The sequence below is a fragment of the Ostrinia nubilalis genome, chromosome Z (assembly GCF_963855985.1).
Source record: "Ostrinia nubilalis chromosome Z, ilOstNubi1.1, whole genome shotgun sequence".
NCBI lineage: Eukaryota > Metazoa > Arthropoda > Insecta > Lepidoptera > Crambidae > Ostrinia > Ostrinia nubilalis.
In genome coordinates, this window is record NC_087119.1 from 18,661,815 (window position 1) to 18,686,473 (window position 24,659).

General features: G+C 35.1%; 1 protein-coding gene across 2 annotated transcripts in view; it reads left to right on the top strand.

Annotated features, from left to right (window-relative positions):
- Positions 1-22,678, top strand: part of LOC135086658 (alpha-1,3-mannosyl-glycoprotein 4-beta-N-acetylglucosaminyltransferase A-like) — a 127,399-nt gene extending 104,721 nt beyond the window's left edge. For both annotated transcript variants that reach the window (XM_063981428.1, XM_063981427.1), the window contains exons 3-12: positions 2,751-2,863; positions 6,720-6,831; positions 9,942-10,150; positions 12,304-12,416; positions 12,586-12,814; positions 16,040-16,252; positions 16,376-16,483; positions 16,569-16,765; positions 17,080-17,296; positions 21,795-22,678. In XM_063981428.1, coding sequence (XP_063837498.1) covers positions 2,751-2,863; positions 6,720-6,831; positions 9,942-10,150; positions 12,304-12,416; positions 12,586-12,814; positions 16,040-16,252; positions 16,376-16,483; positions 16,569-16,765; positions 17,080-17,296; positions 21,795-21,830 — 1,547 coding nt within the window. In that variant the 3' untranslated portion in view covers positions 21,831-22,678. The remainder of the gene's footprint in view (positions 1-2,750; positions 2,864-6,719; positions 6,832-9,941; positions 10,151-12,303; positions 12,417-12,585; positions 12,815-16,039; positions 16,253-16,375; positions 16,484-16,568; positions 16,766-17,079; positions 17,297-21,794) is intronic.
- The last annotated feature ends 1,981 nt before the right edge of the window (positions 22,679-24,659 follow it).

Sequence of the window (24,659 nt, forward strand, 5' to 3'; positions counted from 1 at the left end):
ACATGCTACTGCCGTTAAATATTGTATAACAAGCACTAGGTATATGAATTATTGTGGTATAAGTACTCGTAGTAAAAAAATAATACAAAATTCATAAAGTCGGCGAATCTTTGACAATTGAACAGCAATCAAAATGTCGGCGGATACTTTATTAGTGTCTAATAATGGATTTATTACAATTAATAGACAGATGTCTATTCTGTCATTTAATTTATTTATAACTACTTATTATTATTAACTACTAATTAGTAAGTATTTACTCTTCTCAATAAACGTACGGAAGCAAATCGTAAACAATAAATATAACTATCAATCGTGATGTAGTAATTAATGTTCGTAACAATTAAGTCCTGTTATACAGAGTGTTAGGTAAATGGATATTATGTTAACATGGGCATATAATAGTATGGTGAAATCAGAAAATTGATATCTTCATTTTAAATATTTTAATTTTTATACAAATCGGATTTTATAAAATTTATTTTGTATGAAAATTAAAAAAAAAAAATGATACCAAAGGATAGTGCCAGGATCTGGATCAAGTGTTGCCCAGAATCAACCCATAGTGCATTTTGTTCCTCAGGCCTATACTAATGTTTAAATCGAAGCGCACTGAAATCTATCCCTGGAGTTAAGAGAAAAAAAGAGTTTTGTTTTGAATTATTTACATACAAAATATCATCGATGTGTACGTACTACGCATAAGATTTCACGATTGTAGCATTAAATAACACTCGCTATGTTGAACTTAACCATACTGCATTCGTACACGTTACTTTAGTACGACTTCGACATTCTTTATAAGCGATCTAGCGCTGCAGTAGTTACTTGACAGAAATTATTTTTTTCCAAAATGGAGCAAGAAGTAAGTATGGTACTATGGTTTCATTCTGGGCAGCACTTGGTCCAACTTCCATACATGGATTGGCACTGTCCTTTCTGACTTCACCATGCCATTTATATGCCCATGTTTACATGGGCTAGTTTCGGCTATATACCCATTTACCTAACACCCTGTATAGTACGACTGCTCACACCAATAGCATAGAGCACTTGCAGCGCAGACTAATTAAAATCTATTCTGCGGCCCCTATACAATGTTCTACTGTGTTTGCCTACGTACAGACGACAGCAGCACATCAAGCTTATACATCGTCGTTTTACTGATTGATTGGAGTCGGCGATCTTGTGTTGCGGTCTCCTTTGTCTGAAGCATGTACTGGCCACAACAAACTCAGTCTTTCAGAGCGATTTTCATTTGTTATTTTTATTCGAACACTTTTATTCAAGACATTTTATTTGCATTGCCAGTAAGTTGAATTACACAATTAACCAATAAACCGTTGAAGGGTGACAAAACCAGGTGCTCCATGACACCATTGCACCAATCAGTCGCCTGAACCGCTACCCACTGACGATGGAAAATTGCCACTTGGAAAACGTTGATTCAACAATAACCAGTCAATTGTAGGTTCAGTAAAGCTGCGTATTTATAATGTATGATTATCTTAATAAAGATTGTTCAACGGCCAAGTCACACAACATTAACTATAATAATAAAGAAATCGCAGTAAGGAACCATAGACTTGGCACGACTTTGTCTAGATTTCATTACTTTTTAGAGATAAACAAGCAGCTCCATCGAGACTTGGCTGGTTTTTTACAGAATGTTTTTGGTGGGATTTCACTTCTTTTTGTGGAACGTGGCAAAATTATTTAACGTCGTCGTTTATCAACATTTTTTACGATATTAAACACAAATAAACTCAACGACCTTTAAAATGGACAACGAATCAGATTGTTTTTAATTATAACATAATCTAAGCGAACCTTATAGTATAATAAACGAAATCAACGAAATGCAAATTACACAACATTCAACTTAATCGACGACTTTCTCTAGAAAGGAAAAAAATCTGGACACCGCTTGCTAGTGCTAGCGCCATCTAGCGGTGAGCGATACAGGCGAACACCACGGGGCCGGAGTAGTATTGATTATGAATGTGGTTACTCCAGATCTTCGATTTTCCTAGTTTTTATAGTTTTCCCTTTATGTGGCCATTAAACCCTAACTCTGTACCAAATTTCAGCCCTCTGAGTTAATGGGAAGTACTAGTTCTATTTTGATGATCATCAGTGAGTGAGTGTCGTAAATGCGAAACTTTGCTTTCGCTTAACTTCGGAACTAAATGACCTACAGACTTGAAATTTTGGATTTAAAGTATGTGATTATAGCTTACTAGATGACGAAAATTTCTGCGTTCTGGTCTTATCCAGAGGTTCTCAAATAGGGGCCTGAAAATGCGGCGAAATGGTTCCAGTAAAGGATGGTACGGCAGTGTTTGCTTCGCGCTCGACTTGGCGGGGGCACTGCCGTGCCCCCAGATTACACAATTAACCAATAATATGAAACGCAAATAAGAGATGGTATTATAAAATTAAGTTTTTACGTACATTTGAGCCCTGTTCCTTCTCAAGACAAGATTCCTTGTAAAATATTTTCACGAGCTTTGAAAACTAACTATCAAACATAATTTCTAGACTGAGTTTTAGTACTAATTTGGACAATGCGTTAGGACACTAGTCAGAAGACAAAATATTTCAAAGCAGCAATCTCATATTCTATACCTACGTGTCAAGCATAAAACGCAATTTACTTTTTAATAGCATGAACGATCAATTATCACCAAAATAACGTGAGTCATCCTCACCCCATTTCAATTAAGAGTGATAATCACATTTTGTTGTAGCACCACTCCCTCGTGAGGAGGAGATGGAGCAACGTTTGGCGGCTATGCAATCAAACCTGCAGTTCCTGGAGTCACTGTACCGGTCGCGACAAGAGGACATCATATCTTTGGAGGTAAGTCTGATAATTAGCAGGTAGAGAACGTCACTAAGCACGTCACGTCACGTCACAAGGTGGACCGACGACATCATAAAGGAAGCAAGAAGGCGCTGAACGCAGGCGACTACCAATCGATCAACATGGAAATCATTGGGGGAGGCCTATGTTCAGCAGTGGACGTCCTATGGCTGAAATGATGATGACGATGATGATGAACGTCACTAAGCTAGATTACGACATAAGTAAGGTAGGCGATGACGTAGACTGAGGTAAACAACATCTTATATAAGGTAGACAACGTCGAAAAATTATCCTACTAATATTATAAATGCAAAGGTTTGTATGGATGTCTGGATGTGTAACATGTTTGTTACTCTTTCACGCAAAAACTACTGAACGGATTTTGATGAAACTTTGCAGTATTATAGTTTATAACCCGGAATAACATAATATAGGCTATAATTTAGGACAATCTGTGACAAACTGAATTTCACGCGGGTGAGGCCGCGGGCAAAAGCTAGTAATTTATATTTAGAGGCAATATTTTCTATATGAGTCCATTTAAGAATTCAAATTCTCAGATAGGCTTAATTTGATTTTGTTTCGCTCAAAGATCGAAAACGCTTGATGGTACTTATAACCTAGTCCTAGAGACGTATTTCACTAAATGAGTCGACACAAGAATTTTAATTTTTAACCGTGCTCACAGAGTTGTGTTCACTGTAAAATGTCCACCTCGTAGAATTTGGTCCATAACTCGTATGAAAACACTCACCTATGTGGCAATGAGAGAAGCCAAGACAGATTTTGAAGTGTTTATACAAAGTCCAAATAAATCTTTAAAAGCGTGGTCACTTTTCATTTGATGAAAAATAAAGCGTCTAAACTACTAAATCAGTTAGCCCGTAGGTAAAAAGACTAGAAGTAATGCTAACCAAGAAATTAAATCGGAAGGCAAAGAATTTTCTTATTTAATCTGGTGTGCAAGGTAACGACTTTAAAAATGGAAATCCCTCGACTTCTCAAAGTACCTGTTTTTCATCAAGAGGAAATCGATTTGTGCAGATCCGTGATTCGATTGAGCCGCAGACGGTTTCGGCAATAAAATTATATTTGTATTTAATTCTATTTTATAAAACAAATCAACTAGGCGAGCAATTCGTTTCGCCGTCTAATCTAATGCGAATACATGTGAGATTAAGGGATGTTGATAAATTTAAACTTTTCGTACAATAATGCACTAAGATACACTACATACACTAAGTACTATCGGCCACAGTTACAACTACCCATTTTCGGTCATGTCGTCTCGTTCTATCGCAAAGAATCACCATATTTTGATAAGAGGGAGAGAAAAATCGGAAATGGGTTGATGGAACTGTGGCCGATAGTACCAAGTTATGTTATGTTTAATACTCAATAAATGACATGTCCAAAATGTTTAAACATTAAACAAACTTGACACTACAGGCCGAATGGCGAGGTTTTGTAATTAATCCCAACTATAATATTATAAATGCGAAAGTAACTCTGTCTGTCTGTCTGTCTGTTACGCTTTCCCGCTTAAACCTCGCAACCGATTTTGATGAAATTTGGCATAGAGATAGTTTGAGTCCCGGGAAAGAACATAGGATAGTTTTTATCCCGGTTTTTGAAACAGGGACGCGCGCGATAAAGTTTTTCTGTGACAGACAAAATTCCACGCGGGCGAAGCCGCGGGCGGAAAGCTAGTTAAAATTATATTCTGATTTGCTGTCAACTGCATCTACTTAATCTTTGCCAAGGAGATAGAGCTAATACCGTGTTTCAAAGAAGCCGTTTTAAAGAGATCTTTTACTAAAAGGCACAATGCATTTAGTTGAGTCTTGAATATTGCCGTTTCTTTAGAACTCAGTTCTTGTGATTCCATTTTACAATTCTTATCTACAATTCTATTCAGGGCCGACAACAGCTAGACAAGTCAGAATTAAATTTATCATAAATAAGTGCCCGTTGCATTGTACAAGATTATAGATAATTGAATGTATAAAAGACGAGCTCAAGGAATTGCTCCTGGCATGAAGTCAACCACAGATACGATCATTAAAACGTATTTAAACATCAGTATAAAAGTAATCTCTCGCAAGAGTAGCAAATAAGTGACAGAAACGCACTCTTGTAGGTTTCGTAATGATGCCCATGTAATAAGCAGTGATCAGATTATGAATACGTAATTACATATTACCTAATATGAATAATTATCGGGCTCATTATTAATCTCCACGCTACATTAGTTAATCCTTCTACCAAACTAAAGCCTTCCTATTCTATTTATTTTGGGAATGTGCATATAAAATTTAATAAAGCTTCCAATTACACTGGAGCTGGGAAAATTCCTATGAAAATTGCGCATTTTCCTTTCCGCTGAAATCCGGTCGATGCAAAATATGCTCCGCTAGAAACTGCAATTAAATTTTTTACCTGCGCTACCAGTAACTTTAAAATTGAATTACTGACTGTCTCTGCAGTTTCCGGTTACCATGGAAAATATTACGTAAAATTAAATTTTCATGTAGCCAGAGTTATGCTCGGATATTTTCCGTTGGTTGAATACCACCGTCAGCAATCATGTGGAGAATGCACATTGATTGCTGTTGGTATTCTGTTTCGAGTGGGAAAACATAAAACATTTATGTGCTCTCAACCATGGTAGTTATTGAACATGACAGGGCAGCGCGGCATAACTATTAAATTAATTAGCTATAGTGTTTGCAAAGCTACTGAATAATCGTAAACATAACGTTAGACTCACACTGAAAAAGTTGGTGCTTATTAACTCAACTTTTAGTGAGTATAAAAAGTGACTTTTAAATTAGGTATAACAAGAAATACTTACCAAGCAATTAGCTAATTAATACATTTTTACCTTAACATAACCACCATACTTTATTAAAGTTTACTTATTTTTAGCGCATTAACGAGTGTAAAAGGAAAAAATATCACAGACGGACAGGCGTGGCGTCATCTAAAAGCTGAAAAGGAAAACTTTTGAAGCTGAAATTAAACTTGAGTTTATATTCATTAGAGTAAGTAGATACTCGTAGTTCGTGTCATAACTTTAATACATTACTAAAGATGGCTATCTTTTGAAACAGAAACTGAAGGAACATTTTATATCAAAGTAGGTTTTACTCTCGCAATATTTCCATGTCAATTTGTCGAGTGTTATTTATTTTCAAGATCGCTAGTTTATCGCCGAGGCAAACTTTCTCTACGCCTGCATTCATTAGGAGAATGTGAAACTTTGCTCCTTACATCGATATAAAAATAGTTTGAAGATTCCACCCGATGTTTTCCTGTAAACAGTCTGACGATGCAACGAACGAGTTATTTTTCTTCCATTTTGATTAAATCACAAACAAGTGCAGCGCGTAGTTGTATAAAGAGGCTAATGAAATTGCCTCGTACAGGTGAAAGGCTTCATCGAATTATGGTTGAGTTCTTCGATGTCGTATTTTAAAATAATGCTACACCACTTTAAAAAATACATAAGTACAGTGGAAAATAGAACCTTCTCCTTTTTTGAAGTGGGTTATAAAATGGAGCTGGGTAATTGATTCTGTAATTTAGACAGGCATTGCCAGCAGTTCCAAAATGGGTTGTGAGCGTTTTTCATACATGCTTAATGGATTTACGTATGAGATGTTTTCCGCTTTGTTCTTTTGCACAGATTTAGGGGATTGGTTTTTATAGTTCCTTTGCGCAGATGCAGGGATTGTTTTTAAATTAAAATCGATTAGGTTTCCTCAAATTCATTGTGATGACACATTTTGAAGATTTATAGGTATAGTAGTTAGGAACATTGTTGACTTTTTATTTTTGCATTGTTTAGACCAAAGTCACCACAAAACACAAACAAGGGGAGGCCCAAGACCAAGGTGCCTTCGACGGTGGGTTCACCACCGTGACTCCTGAGTTGCAAGCTTTACTCAGGAACATCACCGGTAAGTGTTGCTACTTTTTGACTTTGACAATAACATTGACAATGGAATCAGAACATAATAGAGAGAAAAAATCCAAAATGACGGTTGCCTTTATGCATACTGAGCTAAGCTTTTGAAATAATACGGAAAAATAAAATTAGGAAAAATGAAATATCTTGATTAAGATCAAGTAATGGAAAACATTTTCTAAACATACTGCCTTCTCTTTATTGCGATAAAAAACGTGGTTTGAATTCAATGTTGAAACATTTGTCAACCTGTTTACAAACTTTGTAAATAATTTGTAGTCCAGTCAATGAATGCCTTAACGACGGTGTAGAGAGAAATCCGTGGAACATAATTTCTGACCTCGGGACTTTATTTAGCCTAGTTAGGAGGTGAACATAGCAAAAGTCCTGAGCCGGCGGGGGGAGGGGGGTTTAAAGGTACCACTTTTCGGTTTTTCGCTTAATCCTCGGAAACTATGCGTCCTAGTGACATGACTACTAGGAACCAAATAAAGCTTATTCAATTTGCTACAGGCGAGACCGTCAAGTTTTTCTATATCTTGTATAGTTTTTGCGGCATCTGCTCTCGAAGGTCTGTAAAATTGGAAATTTTATTTTTGTCTTATATGTTCCTGTCAGGAGAAAATCAACTAAATCAACATTGAGCAAACACTATAGACATGCGGGAGCATGTTAAGCCTAGTTCCAGGGAGGGGACTGCACAGTGCGTATATTTAGACGAACCAATTGTAGCCACTTTTAACTCCTCATCATTCAAAAAGTACTGTGCATTAACACTTCAAATTTGGCTCATGTATTGAGACTTGCAAGATATACATCAGCTTCAAATTTCATAAATATACCTCAAACGGTTATTTAGGTATTGACGTTCAAAAATCGACATTTAGAACACTAAAATCTATCTATCACCTGTGAAATGTTAAAATTTACTGGTTTTTTATTTGTTCCTTTGTATTTACATAACTACCTTTCTGGATGCAAAATTTGAACCTTCGAGGTCATCTGGAAGTGGTTAGAATTTGGTCTATAGGTCAGACATGTAGATTTTTGGACGTCAATACCTAAAGAACCGTTTAAGGCATATTTATGAAATTTGAAGCTGATGTATATCTTGCAAGTCTCAACATATGAGCCAAATTTGAAGTGTTAATGCACAGTAGTTTTTGAATGATGAGGAGTCAAAAGTGGCTACAATTGGTTCGTCTAAATATACGCACGGTGCAGTCCCCTCCCTGGAACTAGGCTTAACATGCTCCCGCATGTCTATAGTGTTTGCTCAATGTTGATTTAGTCGATTTTCTCCTGATAGAAACACATAAGACAAAAATAAAATTTCCAATTTTACAGACCTTCTAGAGCAGATGCCGCAAAAACTATACAAGATATAGAAAAACTTGACGGTCTCGCCTGTAGCAAATTGAATAAGCTTTATTTGGTTCATAATAATCATGTCACTAGGACGCATAGTTTCCGAGGATTAAGCGAAAAACCGAAAAGTGGTACCTTTAAACCCCCCTCTCCCCGCCGGCTCAAGGGCTAAGGGCGGGGACTTTTGCTATGTTCACCTCCTAACTAGGCTAAATAAAGTCCCGAGGTCAGAAATTCTGTTCTACAGTTTTCCATCTATAATGCTTTATTGACTGGACTGAGGAAAAACAAATTGAGCGAAACGTACAAAGGTTTTAAGGGTTCGCCCACATGATCTTAAAAAAAGTGTCGCCCCAACGAGGTCATTGCTATGGTTTAAATGTCTTAGGAAAATCGTAATACAATCACAATAAAAAAATACATTCATACCCAAATTTTGCAACAGCGATTGTACCTTTGCAAGGTTCGCATTTGATTTTCTTCAGCAAAAACTTTAGGTTGTTGCAAATTACTGGTATTTAGCTAGTGTGTGTGCTCAGCGATATAAAAAAAAACAGCTACGCGAGTTTTACTTTTTCACATTAAAACAAAGGAGAACATAAACACGTTGCATAACGAGATAAAAACATAACCTGCCTCATTTTTCCTTACACGGCAAATTAAATTGAATTATTTACCACGGGATTTATCCAATAATAAATAGCTTGTCTAAAACAATGACATAAAAAGTATAAAACCTGCCACAGGATAATTGGTTTCAGTGCTGGTATTTTTAGCCCTATGAAGATTCTCTATTTAGTTTTGCTGTATACTGTTCCTTGAAGAACGCAAAAGCTCTCTCACATATTGCATAATGAGATTGTGAGTGCATGCAATTCAATATCATGCCATAAAATGTATAAATAGTAAAGGAAAGTTATTAATTAAGTTATAGAATATGAGGAGGCAGGGTCATAGAAAATTACAAACGTAGGTACCTATTTTTTTAATTTTGTTTTACGAGGCGACTGCTCTTCCAACTGAGCTACTTAGACACTGGATGAACCCGTCGAAATTTTCAAGTGTAATTTTGTTTTACGAGTCTGAAAATGGAGGCTTGGTGATTCATAGCCAACTTATAAAAGAGCCCTGTTAAATTCAAAATTTTAATTATTTTTTTATCAGTCTTTTCACGTTAATCTCATTCTCGTCATTCAATCCGATTATGCATCATCCACTAAAATACATCACGACGGCTTTCATGAAATACGTCAATGAGTTCATTAACGATGCACGCGCGCTGTAATAATTTTGTTCGACGTAACAAGGAATATTTCCCTCCTTTAATATCCTTTGTTTATTGAATGAAAGGCATACTCTGTTGTAGGGTTACTTTTTCTGAGTTGTAATCAATAGCAAATAGCACTTCGCCATGTTCTTTCAAGGGAATAAAATTCAATTAAAATAACATTGTGTACACTAAAAGCTGGTTTTGAAAGGTCCGCGTGCTGTTAGTTTTATTTCACTTCTTAAAAATCTATAGCGTCTCCTTGTATGGAGCAGACAAAGTTAATTAAATTGTTGTTTAAAAGAGAAAACTTTTTATAAATTCTTGCTCAACGCTTACGACGGCTGGCGAAATGGAAGATCGGAGTTCGATGTACCTGTTGACCAACAGACTTAATGTGTGTTTGTTTATCTAAATTACTAGGTTTTTCAGCCAAATGACTCAACGATGACTTTCTTTGGCGGCAGGAACTAAAGCAGCCGGTGGAATCTTTCCAAAGAGCATCCCTGACATGAGGTTGCCATTCTTGTACCAACTGCTCCCATACCTAATGAATGACCCGAACAGTCTTCGACCAGCGTACCATATGACGGGAGGGCGAATATTCGCCGATGTGGTGATTGGCGTACCGACTGTTAAGAGGGACAAGGAGAACTACCTGATGATTACACTAACTGTAAGTTGGTTTTAAATCAAAATACACCCTTATTCCCTTCAGCTTGTCTGACACAAGTCTCAATCATAAATCAATAAGTCTTATATTTTTGCTCGCGTGAATCTTAGTAAAGGTACTCTGCTACAAAATTCCATGAAAATCCTTTCCATCTAGAAAATAAAGTTCATCATAATGCTTTGTCTGAAGTCTTTGTTCTATAAGCCATTCCTTTCAAGAAAAATGTTTTTCGAAGTAAGTTTTTTCCATCACTGAAAGCGTTTTAATATTCTAGTGAGCTATGCATACACGTTTGACAACTGAAGACTTAATACGTCCAATTGAGTATCACCACGTCAAAAGTAATAACACGTTATATTACGGTTGCATAACAGTCGGTTGCTTAACTGACAGGCTTTGTTTTAATTATTATTCACGAAGGGATTTACGAGGAAACTTTCCGTATTAAAAAGTGGCGAGCAGTGATATTATTTCATTTCTATTTGTTCAACAAAAGGTTTGAGTGGCAGGTCAGTGTCGTTAGTTTTCTTCGTAGTTTATTGTCGCTGGTTTTATTTGTTCTTATTTCCTTTCCTGATAGTGATATTGAAGTTTATTAACCATATTTATCATAGTTTCACAAATACCACAAATTAAAAGCACTATTTCTTAAAATTATACTTTCCAGTCATAGTGTGTATAGTGTTTATAAACTTCCTGGATTCTGATACATTTAATTACTTAATACATTAATTATTTTCTACAAAAGTAAATACGAATAGTATCAATAACTTTATTTACCAATGCACGTTGTGCTTTCAATTCAAATGGAAATGCTCCGGCCTGAAATTTACTACGTAATTGCATCAGACAAATTTTAATCCTCGCCGAATGCGCGAACGGTCAGATAGGCAAACTGAAATATCTAATTAATCTGAGACGTTAGGCTGGTTTTCCGTACCCAGATTAACACTAGATCGGCAAATTATTTGATTGATCAAATTCTATCCACCCGCAATGAACCGACTGAATAATATTCGAATATTCTATCTCAATTGAACATTATTCCGACATGCAGATGAACTTTGGAGTGTTAACCCTCTACTCGCAAGGACGGTTTTAGGGTTCCGCATAACTTTCTATTCAAGTGTCTGTCTGGCGTGTAGTCTAAACTTCGTTGAGGTCTTGTCTGGAATTATTATTTAGAGTCTCCTGACTTATTATGTTCCAGTTTATTCTTGAAGCTTATAAGCCACAGTATATTTTCTATAGTAACTAAACAGTGTTCGTGTTATAGTACGTACATTTAACAAATGAAGTAGTGTCCATCGAAAAATGTTAATTGTAATGTTGCGATACAATAAAGTACTACGACTTTTCGTATGATCATGAGATGTTTACCATACATGCGAATCGTTTCGGAAAGGATTCTTTTATGATTTGGCGGATCAGTACCTATATTAAGTAACTTATAATGCCTACTAAGAGATAGCTACTCAGTGTACTTCGTTTACCAGATGTCTTTGAAGAAACGCATAACTCTAATCCGTGTATAAAAGAGTCTTAAGATAAACTATTACTTAAGTTGTTTACCGGTCTCAACTCTCGGTTCAGCTCTGTCGCTGCATAAATGCATAATGCTCCAATTGATTCACAATGGAGGATCACCCTTAAAAAGTGTCAGTCACACTTGCAGATTTATTGCATTGTGAATTACGTGGCCTCATTTGTCGAACGGAATGATCGTTTACCGAAACAAATGAGCATCAATTCTTGAATTACATTTTGTTATAATTCAGACACACAACATTTACAGTATTCAAATTCATTATTCAGTAAAAGGCTAGTAACTATCTAGGACACTAAGGTCGTAGATTATGTCGTGTGATAGGTTTAAATATTGAATTCAATCAATGAAAAGCGTCTATCTGTGTTTGAAAATTGTATCAAGTTTTGACCTCTATTGCCACATACACCTACAATAAAACAGTTAAAATCCTGAATGCCAACATCGAATGCATATTTTATCTCATAATCATATTAATCATGTCATAATCATATTATTTGTGATGAGTAAGCAATTGAGTTCAGCTAAGAGGGGCTTAGCTGAACTCAATTGCTTACTCATCACAAATAAAGGTTTACGTGTAGTTTAAACTGTCCTTTCATAATTTTAGCACTTGATCAGCGGCCTCACGGAAGCTGACTTGAATTCCACTCTCATTGTGGTCATGGTTGGAGAGACTGATCTGGAATACGTCATCAATACGGCCAGACAGGTGGAAACAATGTGAGTATACCTTCTTTACCCATACTCTCATAAATCATCAAGATTTTTTTATCGTAAGACTAAGTTAAGACTTAATGCACACATTATCCTTCTTCATCATTAAACTTCAATTAAAAAAGAAAAATATTTGACTCTTGCAAATGGTGTTCAATTCCCCTTTAAAATCCAGGTTCTCCAAGCACGTCGAGAGTGGTCTCATAGAGGTGATATCAGCCTCACCGACGTACTACCCTGACTTTGACTCGTTGCCGATCACGCTCGGCGACTCCCAGAAGAGAGTGAAGTGGAGAACAAAACAGAATCTGGACACAGTTTATCTGATGGCGTACGCGCAGTCCAAGGGCACCTTCTACCTGATGCTCGAGGATGACGTCATTGCTAAGAACCATTATATGCAGGTAAGGCCGTCATACGTGTTGATTGATTTTTATGTCTTTCATTTAAGTTTGTTTATTTTTGGTTCTTAGTGTTGATTTCAATTTGAAATGGTTATGTACGTAGTCACTTGTATTTGTTTTGCGGTTAGTTATAACTATCGCGAAGAAATTCTCTGCTCACTGCAGCAGAATGGTAATTTAAAAGGAAATCATAAAGTGAAATCAACATTTTTTACTTGTTCGACCCAATATTTTTATTTTGTTCTCTTTTGTTGTATGTATATTGTTATTCCTATAGGCAAAGCTATAGCAAATGCGAGTTGCTGCTGACCTATATTATGTTGTTGTTTTTTTTAATTTCTAACCCTATTTGTGCAGAATGCGAATTTTAGGTGCGATTGCTACCAAATGAGGGCTATCGTTTTTATACTTAACAGTTGGCACCCCTGGCGATTGACAGGACCTTACTCTACAGTGGCGCCATCTTGATGAGTGCAAATGCGATAGTCCTCCTACCACTTTAGCGCTCACCAGTTGGTGCCACTGTCTTCGCTACTAGCAAGTGACAGGACCTTACTCTACAGTGGCGCTAACTGGTGAGCGCTAAAACGATAGCCCTCATTGCGTTCAACCAACGTTGTAACAATTCAGTAGAACGAGTTTTGACTTGAACCGGAAGTAATCTAATCCTATGTGCCTCACCTCCTTAATGAATTTAGGCGATTATGGGAAGCTTAGAATCCGTACATAGGGATATAAACAATTCACGAAATTTCGTGAATTTCGCCTAACATACCCTTCTAAGATTTCACTCGAAACGACGAAATTTATTTTATCAATCACCACCTTTATTTTATTTTAGTTTTAATAAATGACAGACGCAAATCAACGCAGCTACGAGTATACTCGTTGTTGATCCAGCGTATGTGAAACTCAATTCAAACACTTGACAACAATCCATTTAAAACTTATTCACAGTAATAATTGAAGATCCTCAAAGATTTGATTGATCATTGAAGCAATGGTTTTAACCTTTAGCATTGACCTTAATACGAGTGTTAGCAGTACTAACAATTACTCAGATACATACCTACTTACAACATAAATAAATGTTTCGCAATAACTAATTTAGACACGGTTGACATGCTAAAACACAAGAAATTACTTTATTACGTTATTCCACAATTTGCCGACATTGTAAATCCCCAATGAGTTATCCAAACACTTCCCTGAGGCACTGAAACGGTTTTAATGTATACATGTGTTTCATACGAACGTTCACGTAGAACATAAGCAGGTATTACTATTTACTTCTGACGGTATTATCAACCGACTTCAAAAAAGGAGGAGGTTCTCAATTCGACTCGTATGTTTTTTTTTTCTATGTTTGTTACGCGATAACTCCGCCAATTATGAACCGATTTGAACAAATATTTTTTCGGCGTATAGGTAATACCTCAAGGGTGGTCCCATTTAAATTTAATAATAGAAAAAACAACCCCCAAGGGTGGAAAATTGGGGATGAACTTTTTTATACGCAATATCTCCGCCGATTATAAATCAATTTGAACGATTATTTTTTTGTTGAATAGGTATTATCAAAAGGGTGGTTTCATGCGAATTTGAAGAAAATATTTCACCCCCAAGGGTAGAACTTTAGGGGTGTACCCTTTTCTCTGCAAAATCTTCGCCGATTATGAACCGATTTGAACGATTCTTTTTTTGTTGCGTAAATAATCACAAGGGTGGTCCTATGTGAATTTGAAGAAAATATTTCACCCCCAAGAATAGAATGTTAGTTGTTACGAGATATCTAATGGCACTGGGAGTGCTGAGCGGCGTGCGCACAGTGTTTTATTTTGGCTTAGAAGCGGACATCCCTGTTTTATTAATTCAATCGTTAGATATTACTATTATGTATAAAATTGATGAAGGAACTAGTAGTTGTATTTGTTTAGTTTCGAAGAAATATTCGATTTTGTGATTTTATAAAAAAAACAGTTTTAGAAGCATATTTTCTAAAAAAAATTACATTAAGTCAGAATTTTGTAAATAAATTTACCTATCACTATAACGTCTACCTTTATGCAAAAATAAATGGTTATTGCTGCAGTAATTTAGGAATTATTTAATAATTTATGATTTTCAGAAAACATTTTTTGCTCCGTTGTCCTAGAAAATTGGCAGCTATATTTACTTTATATTGATGCATGATATAATTATCTATAATACCTGAAAATATTACTTGCCTATCCCGTGGAAGTTGGAAGATATTTTAATTTCTATGAGTTGAGAAAATTTATATGTAAATAGGGATGTCATCTGAATATTTTTTAGTTTTTTAAATGCCGTCCGTAACAATACGGTTTTAATGCCTTTGTTAGATAACTATTGAAATTCATTGCTTTTACCATTATTAATTTGTCTGGTCGAGTTTGATAATTATAGAGTTGGCCCTCTGGCGGCTTATTGGAAATCCTATCGTTTTCGAAACATCGATATATATGTTGCAGTCAAAACTCATAATCGATCAAAACCACTTTTGACTGCAAATTTCAGTTAATAGTGGTTTTGACCGATGGCCTTAGTCAATATTACTTTTGACATATTTTTCTAGTCGTATCATCGAACTTCCACGGGATAGGCAAGTAATATTTTCAGGTATTATAGATAATTATATCATGCATCAATATAAAGTAAATATAGCTGCCAATTTTCTAGGACAACGGAGAAAAAAATGTTTTCTGAAAATCATAAATTATTAAATAATTCCTAAATTACTGCAGCAATAACCATTTATTTCTGCATAAAGGTAGACGTTATAGTGATAGGTAAATTTATTTAACAAAATTCTGCCTTAATGTAATTTTTTTAGAAAATATGCTTCTAAAACTGTTTTTTTTTATAAAATCACAATATCGAATATTTCTTCGAAACTAAACAAATACAACTACTAGTTCCTTCATCAATTTTATACATAATAGTAATATCTAACGATTGAATTAATAAAACAGGGATGTCCGCTTCTAAGGGAAAATAAAAGACTGTGGTGCGTAGAGTTTGACAAATTTTTAGTTTTTTTTTGTGTTCACGCATTTGAAGTCGGTTTTTTTTTTAAAGTTAATTATTATTCTTAGCTTACGACAAACGGTGAAAAAAAAAGACTAACGAGAAATCCAAAAAGTTATAGAAACTATACTTATTGAGGTTTTTATTGTTTCTTTTGAATTCAAACTTCCATTTCAGGATATCAAAAAGTTCGCAGCACAGACCTCCGTGTCCAATCCAGATTGGTTCTACATAGAGTACTGCCAAGTGGGGGGAATAGGGAAACTGTTCAAGTCTTCTAACTTGACGCGCTTCATCATATACGTACAGCTGTTCTACAATAACATGCCGATCGACTGGCTGCTTGAGAGCTACCTGGCAGATAAGATCTGCACGATTGAGAAAACTTCGGTAAGATTTTGTAAAATGAAGAACTGGGAAAAAAAGTCCTAATTGATATTACACGTATATGATTTAATTAATAATTATCTTACAAGTAGCAAGTAGTAAGAACTCTTATTATTTCAATTTCAGAAAACGTGCATGCAGAGTAAGCTCCAAATTCGGCCTCGATATAAGACATCACTATTCCAACATATAGGATTGTATTCTTCACTAAAAGGAAAAATCCAAAAGATCAAGGTATTTATTTACTTCTAACTACACTGACTCGTAAAATGATCACGAATTCTGGAGCAGAACTTAATGATTTCTCTATTCTTTTAAGGATTCCCATTTTGGCGCAGTACCAACCTTCTATCCGCACAATAATCCACCAATCGAAGACATAAAAACCAATATTGACGAGCATTCAGACCACACGCTGAGAAGGGCTTATGATGGAGTCACTTACTTCTGGGGAATCACACCTAAGAAGGGTGACTTCGTCAAGATCATCTTTGAGAAGCCCACCGCTATAGAAAAGTAAGTATTGAATAAAAATCACTCCATATAAAGTGCATTCGTTAGCTATAACTAAAACTATACTATACTATTAATTCCCACTGCTGTGCTGTTACTCCTGTGTAGCCAACATCTACAGTTTGACCGGACATAAAACCCACCCAATATTCATTGGGTGGCCAAATTCGTCTCTGGTGAAACTTCAGCTGTCATTGGACTTGCAACAAAATTCCTTCGAATGAAATAGGAGTCAAACTCTTCTAAAGGCTATGGATAAACTTCCGAAATCTGATTGATGATGATCTATAAATTAATGGGTTAATCTTCGATTCCAGGTACACTTTCCGCAGCGGCAATGTAGAGCATGTCTCCGACAAGTTCTATGACACGACCATCGAGGTGTTACCAGCCAACAAAGGCAACTACACCGTTGTGGGGAAATTCGACGAATTTGGAATGGCTGAGGGGGAGATCAGTAAGGACTTTGGACCATTGGCCGCAATCAAGCTCTCCGTCAATAAGAGCAGCCAGTACTGGGTCATTTTGAGCGAGGTAAGACTCTTTTATAACTTCAACAGCAAGGGACTGGAGTTCACTGCCTGCTACTGTCTTCTTCAAACACTTCACCCGGGCCTCATAAAAGTAAGAGTGAATAGGTACTTACAGAGCAGGTGTGAACCATCCTAAGCTGCATCACACTTAACATCAGGTGTGGTTGTGGTCAAATACCTGTCTTGTTATAGAGGGACAATTCGGAAGAAAGAAAACGGTTTATTTGGTCATCAGGAGTTGCCAGATACGATAGTAATCGGGGAAGCTCACTTGCAGCAATTTCTTAGATAAGTAATAGTGTAAACGTATAGGTATGTATAAGACTCAGCCAATTCTCAGACAATCTCGGGTCACTCGCCGTCATCAAACTCCCAGCGAACAATATTCCTAAGTTCTGATGTAGTTTCAATTTCGCTGATTAGCTAGGAGGACACGACTAAGAACACCGATAGTGTAGGTAAGATTAGTTCTGAAACTCTCAGGGGAAGTATGTATGTTATAGCCTGACCAGGAACATAAAAACCCTGGCATAGAGGCGCGTCAATTGCATTTGATAGTGCAACACTGAGTACAGTCGTACCTGTGTTAAATTAATAGGCTAACTTTATGTATCAGGATTTAGGATTACGGGCTAATTTGATATTTTCATAAATTAACGAAAAAATATTATTATAGGTAACCTACTTTAAATAAATTAAATGAAACCATCAATCGAGCTAGTAGGATTTATTTTATTATTCATCAATAATCAAATTCAGAACTTGAATATTCAACTGCAATGTCTGCTCATGAACGCTTCAAACTCGGTACTTCTTTCCCAATTCCATAAAATTCAACACTTAGAAAGTGACAAAAAAAATTAAAATAGGTAGTTGAAACAAACCACAGCTAATTTTCATAGTGGACTGTACTATACGATACACATGTCAGTCAATTTGACAACCTTTGTCGGAAACATTATTCAATGAAAATATGTCCGAACCCTTAGTATTTCTCTTCGACAAAAACTTTAACACGTTGTGAACCACTTTTCTTTCACGACTATAAAAAGATTTTAGCAATTTAATTCACAAAATTAATTGCGCACATTTAAAATAAAGTTTGTTTACACTTTGACAGCAATAGACTGACATGCACGGTGACATGTCAATGAAGTTTTCAGTTACTGTTGCCATTAAAAGAAATTAGTACCATTAGTTTTCCGCAACATGGCGAGGGTTTTTATGTTCCTGGTCAGGCATAAATAGATAAAGTCTTCAAAAGTCCAGATTCCGAAAAAAAAATTCAGTAGGCTGTTAGCAATGTCAATTATTATGATATTTAATTGATACTCTACAATTATAGGTAAGCTTAATATTTTTCATTCCTTTCTTCTTTTAAACACTATAAAAATCCTGCAATTTTTGTTGGGCTCAATACAAATGTCATTGAAAAGCAGTAGAAAAATCTGATGTAAGGAAAGAGTTCTGATTGTGAAGCTACATTTTGCTCTTAGGCCCAATGACATAACATATAAATAGACACGTTATGCGCCTACATTATTGTATTTTAAAATGGCGCAAGTAGTCCTATTTTATATGACAGCTATTCATTTTGACATTTTGCACAGAAAAGGAGAATGGGGTAGAGTGAACCTCACAGATAAAGAGAACCTAAATTGTATTTTCGAATGAACTATCAAACTAATATTTAAACAAAAGCAAGACAAAACGTAACTTATTATTTTCCCTTAAATCAACTTGAGTCTTATGCCTTTTTTGTCTTTTAAATGAGTTTTCAAATCCGGATTATTTTTATGTGCAAAATTTATGAGGTTGTACCCTGAGATTAAAAGTGGAATATTCTCTAGCTAGCTACAGACAGACAGACAGACATGACGAACCTATAAGGGTTCCGTTTTTGCAATTTGGCTACGGAACCCTAAAAAGACATTAAAATTCGATTATTTATACAAATTGCAATCTTTTTGGGATCGGGAAGTAGCATTTCTGACTGTAGGCTTTGAAATATAATCCTTGATAGGAAAACATAGTCCGCCCATATTTTTCAGATTAACCACAGTTTTGATTTAGCAGACTGTAAACTTATACAGGTACATCAAATTTGTTTGGGACTAGAAGCGTATTGTAAAAATGTCCAAGGATAAATAATAATAATAAATAATTATTATTATTCGTTTCTGCTATAATTTTGTTCTTCGAGTAAGTCTTTTTCGTTTGATCATAAATCATTATAATCATTTAGTAATAATAGCCATAGCATTGATTTTATCGATTTCGGATGAATACGTGTCAACACAGGAATACATAATTATAATAATATTCTTTTCTAGAGAAAAACAATTCCGTGAGTTAAATTCAGAGTTTTTAAGTGATAGATATTCGCCCCAACTTCCCCTGGCAGTGGTCCCCTGGTAGATTTTAGCTCACATGTCAAATTCAACCCTAAGATGTTTTTATAGTATAGATATTACGTTATACCCGCTCAAGAATGGCAATGCAAAAGAGATACAATTGGACCTCTTGTATTCAGTCGGACATGATCGGTTGCCGCGAACAGCCACGAATGCACTTCCCGATTGCCTTCCTGATTGATTGATAATATGCCTTCGTGTGTTTTTAGTTGATGTACAAATTACACTGCCACTATTATGAACCAGAAAAATGTGTCATTTCAGTCGTAAATACAGTTTAATTAGTAAAAAATTAAATTTTAATTTTTATTCAATTTGACAAGGGTTGACGGTTGAATTTGACATGTGAGCTAAAATCTAGAGACCACTGCCAGGGGAAGTTGGGGCGAATATCTATCACTTAAGAACTCTGCATTTAACTCACGGAATTTTTTTTCTCTAGAAAAGAATATTATTATAATTATGTATTCCTGTGTTGACACGTATTCATCCGAAATCGATAAAATCAATGCTATGGCTATTATTACTGTATGATTATAATGATTTATGATCAAACGAAAAAGACTTACTTGAGGAACAAAATTATAGCAGAAACGAATAATAATAATTATTTATTATTATTATTTATCCTTGGACATTTTTACAATACGCTACTAGTCCCAAACAAATTTGATGCACATAAAAATAATCCGGATTTGAAAACTCATTATAAAAGACAAAAAAGGCATAAGACTCAAGTTGATTTAAGGGAAAATAATAAGTTACGTTTTGTCTTGCTTTTGTTTAAATATTAGTTTGATAGTTCATTCGAAAATACAATTTAGGTTCTCCTATAATTATCTGTGAGGTTCACTCTACCCCATTCTCCTTTTCTGTGCAAAATGTCAAAATGAATAGCTGTCATAAAATAGGACTACTTGCGCCATTTTAAAATACAATAATGTAGGCGCATAACGTGTCTATTTATATGATATGTCATTGATTCAACCGTCAACCCTTGTCAAATTGAATAAAAATTAAAATTTAATTTTTTACTAATTAAACTGTATTTACGAATGAAATGACACATTTTTCTAGTTCATAATAGTGGCAGTGTAATTTGTACAGTCACGGAATGAAAAGGTTCGTCAGTTTTCAAATTGATTCCTTCAACGAATCGCGAGCACATATTACCTTTTGAAACTATGTTACAGAATAATCTCGAGTTAGAGAAAATAATCTTTAACTGTTCGTCAGTAAAGTTCAAAATTATTCAGATCAAAGTTGTTTGACGATTTATCTTGTCAAGAAGATTATTATGATTGATAAACTAAAACCTTCTTGTTGGTTCAACCTGCCATTATTATTTCTATTAAATAAAAAAATAACTATTGTCAATTGGTCAATGTCATCATTGCATTGCACTGATGGGATAGAAAAATAAACAAGCAAAACCTTATTCGTTAGCAAACGTCATATTTATTTAAATGTTAGCAGCACTGTTTCTTGCACTGTTATGTTGGCAGGTTTGACTCTTACAGTACCTAGTGCAAGCGAAAACCGACACTAAGGTGACGAACCTTTTCATTCCGCGACTGTACATCAACTAAAAACACACGAAGGCATATTATCAATCAATCAGGAAGGCAATCGGGAAGTGCATTCGTGGCTGTTCGCGGCAACCGATCATGTCCGACTGAATGCAAGAGGTCCAATTGTATCTCTTTTGCATTGCCATTCTTGAGCGGGTATAACGTATCTATACTATAAAAACATCTTAGCTTAGGCCCAGTTTTTTGATTCGTAGATAAAATAACCAATAGTCAAATTTGATACATGTCAAATGACAAGTGGTTAAATCAGAAAAAAATGTTTTTCGGACAATGGTTAGCTTAATTTTTTAACTATTTGTTTACATTTTGTTAATATTTAACCATTAGTAGCAAAATTTAACAATTAGTTATTTTAACTAAGAATCAAAAAACTGGGCCATAGTCAACTATTATGTACGATCAGTTTCTCTCGTACAAAGGGGCGATTAGCTGCTCTTATGTGAAGAAGTTCTAAGTACAGCTACTTAATTTAAATTTTCAACAATATTTTCAGATCGAGCTTCGGCCGGTGGACCAAGAGAACAGATGACGCAAAAATAAGTACCATCAGAAGGTTTTCATCAGGAGGATCAAAAAGAGACGCCCGAGACGCCCGCACTAAGAAACTTTATAATTATAAGACTGGACACGTGCTAGTTTTATGTTTCGTTTTAAACCAAATATTTGGCGGACTTATGGGTACTCTCGAAATCTTATTTTAATTTCTAAGTTCGGACAGTATAATGCCAAACTTCTTAATTTATTTATTTAAACAAATATTTATTTACAGCATCGCCACAAAGACATTTTTTAATTACTTTAATTTATTTATTACACATTTATTTTTGGCATTACTTGCCATTTAACCTAGAATAATTTAAAAATTTGACTCTTGATTATTGAACCAAATATGCTATGTTAGGTGGTGTACTGTATTAGTTATCCAAATTATATCTTACATTATTATACTTAGTGATTTATGTCCATAATCAATTAGTTGTTAAGCATAACTTTATTCAATAACGTGCACAAATAGCCTACATTTTAATTAGTGTATCATCAATACGGTATTTCACATAGCTACTTTTCGGATTTTATAATTATAAGGTTGATAGCTAATACATAACTAACTAGTCGTCATAAATGTAAATAAGTTCAAGGTTTCACATACAAGGAATGCACTCTCACCCAACGAAAATCTCGGATTTCCACGTAAAATAAATAAAGACATGTACATAGTTTAAATAAAAACGGGACAGATTTGGTGTGATTGTGTTTTTAGGCTATCATATTTTTCTAAAAAATACTTGAACGGACGGGAATTTGTAGCACTAAGTAAGTGCCTTTTTCTTGTGATAAGGATTTCGGTACACGTACGGATCTAGTTCGCGTGCGGGCTGCCCGAATTTCGTTATTTCATGTACAGGGTGGAATTTTGTAATGCCACCTAAAGGGAAAGTACCCTTAATACTGTAAATAGACAATTTTACTCAAAGAAAACATTGCTTCATTTTTGAAAAGAAAAAGAACTGTATTCAAAGATTTCCGATTTTTTTTGAAAATTCACCACCATAGCATAACATTTTTTAAATAATTAAAATAATTTTATATTTCATGGTTTTTCTTTCATTTAATTATTTATTAAGTTTGTTAGAGAGATTTCATCCTTACACTTAACCCTAACGATCGATGCAATAAAAATAGAGGGTGTAATTTTTAACAGATTTTTGTTGAGTCGATTCCCGGGTGTGACAAGCATTTGGAAATCTTTGAATGCAGTTCTATTTCTTTTCGAAAATAAAGGAATGTTTTCTTTGAGTAAAATTTTATATTACTCAATTACTCAATAGTTTTCATTTTTTTTTTTTCATATCTACAATATTAAGAGCACTTTCCCTCCAGGTGGCATTTCAAAATTCCACCCTGTACGTATTTCCTATTAAGCGGGCTACACGCAAGCGGAATGGAAAAACGTGTGTGAAATAATGAAAAGCGGGCAGCCCGCATGAGGTACTGATCCTCACGCGTGCCGAAATGCGCATCACAGGAAAAATGGCACCAAAGCCGTGTATCCACTTGATCATGCTCGAGCGGACACATGGCTTAAGGCACTGCTCCTGGTACTCCTGACATAATCTCAGCACACAATTTTAACATCTCCAGTGAGCGTAGTGTTACTTCCCGCCCGTTCAAACCAAAAAACCACAAAAATATAAAGGATTTAACAATGTTATTGGTAATTTAAGGGAGATGTTTATGAAACGTTGAATCGTAATATAAGTAAGTAAGGGGCCTGCATTGTAATTTTCGTTGGTTTTCTTTTGTTTTTAATTAGCGGCGACGAATGGCAATGATGATTGTTGGTTTTTAACTTGTCCAGCAAATGGATCATTCTGATCTTTATAAGCATTCTAAATTAAGCGGTTACTAAAAATACGAAATAAAATGAAAATATACCTACTTCAACGATTCAGATTTAAAATATTCTCGTTCGAATAATTAAATAGAAAACCGCTTAATCGATTTATCAAACCTTTATTAGACAAATCGATTAGTATGGAATATACAAATCGTTCAATTGTTCCTTCAAAATTCCGGTCGAATTCACTTCAAGTCCCGTATTTAAAAACCAACAATTTAATAAATCACACATGGAAATCAACACCGTAGTATTTTTGTACCTAAATTCAAAATTATACCTACCTTTTGATTAATTATCTTTTAGTGTTTGATAACAGTTTAAATTTTTTAGACTGTTTTATATTTATCATTATATTAAAATTCATATTGATTTTCGAAAACATTATGAAAAAATAGCAGGGCTAGTCATTGCCATGAATTAGCTTTATACTTTGAAAATAACGTTTCTTCACTATGTTGTTTTTCTCGTGTGAAGTGTGGTAGAAATATACCAAAGTTAACATCCAAAGAAAGAAGCGTCAGCTGGTATGCTATCATGTACTCGTACCTTGTTTAACATTATATTATAGTATTTTTACTAATTTATATGTAAACAATTTCGCTATCAATATTTTGCGCTTTAATTATGATAATTTTGCCATTGTATATTTAGGTAAACCCACCATTCGAAGGCTTGAAAAGTATTAAGGTTTGGCACGAAGAAGGAGACATCAACAGGTGTATGTACAAAATCAACATTAATTCATATTACAGAAAAACATGGCGCCATCAAATTAGAGGTGTCAGGAAGCGCTACAGTGGTGCTAGTGTGGTGCGCTTGTCGCGCTACTAATACTTTTAATACAATTTCTAGAAGCGTAGTTGCACCGCGCACTCCGTGACAAAGTCGTGCCATTCTAGAAATTGTATAAAAACTAGTAGCGCCACTGTAGCGCTTCCTCACACCTCTAATCTGAAG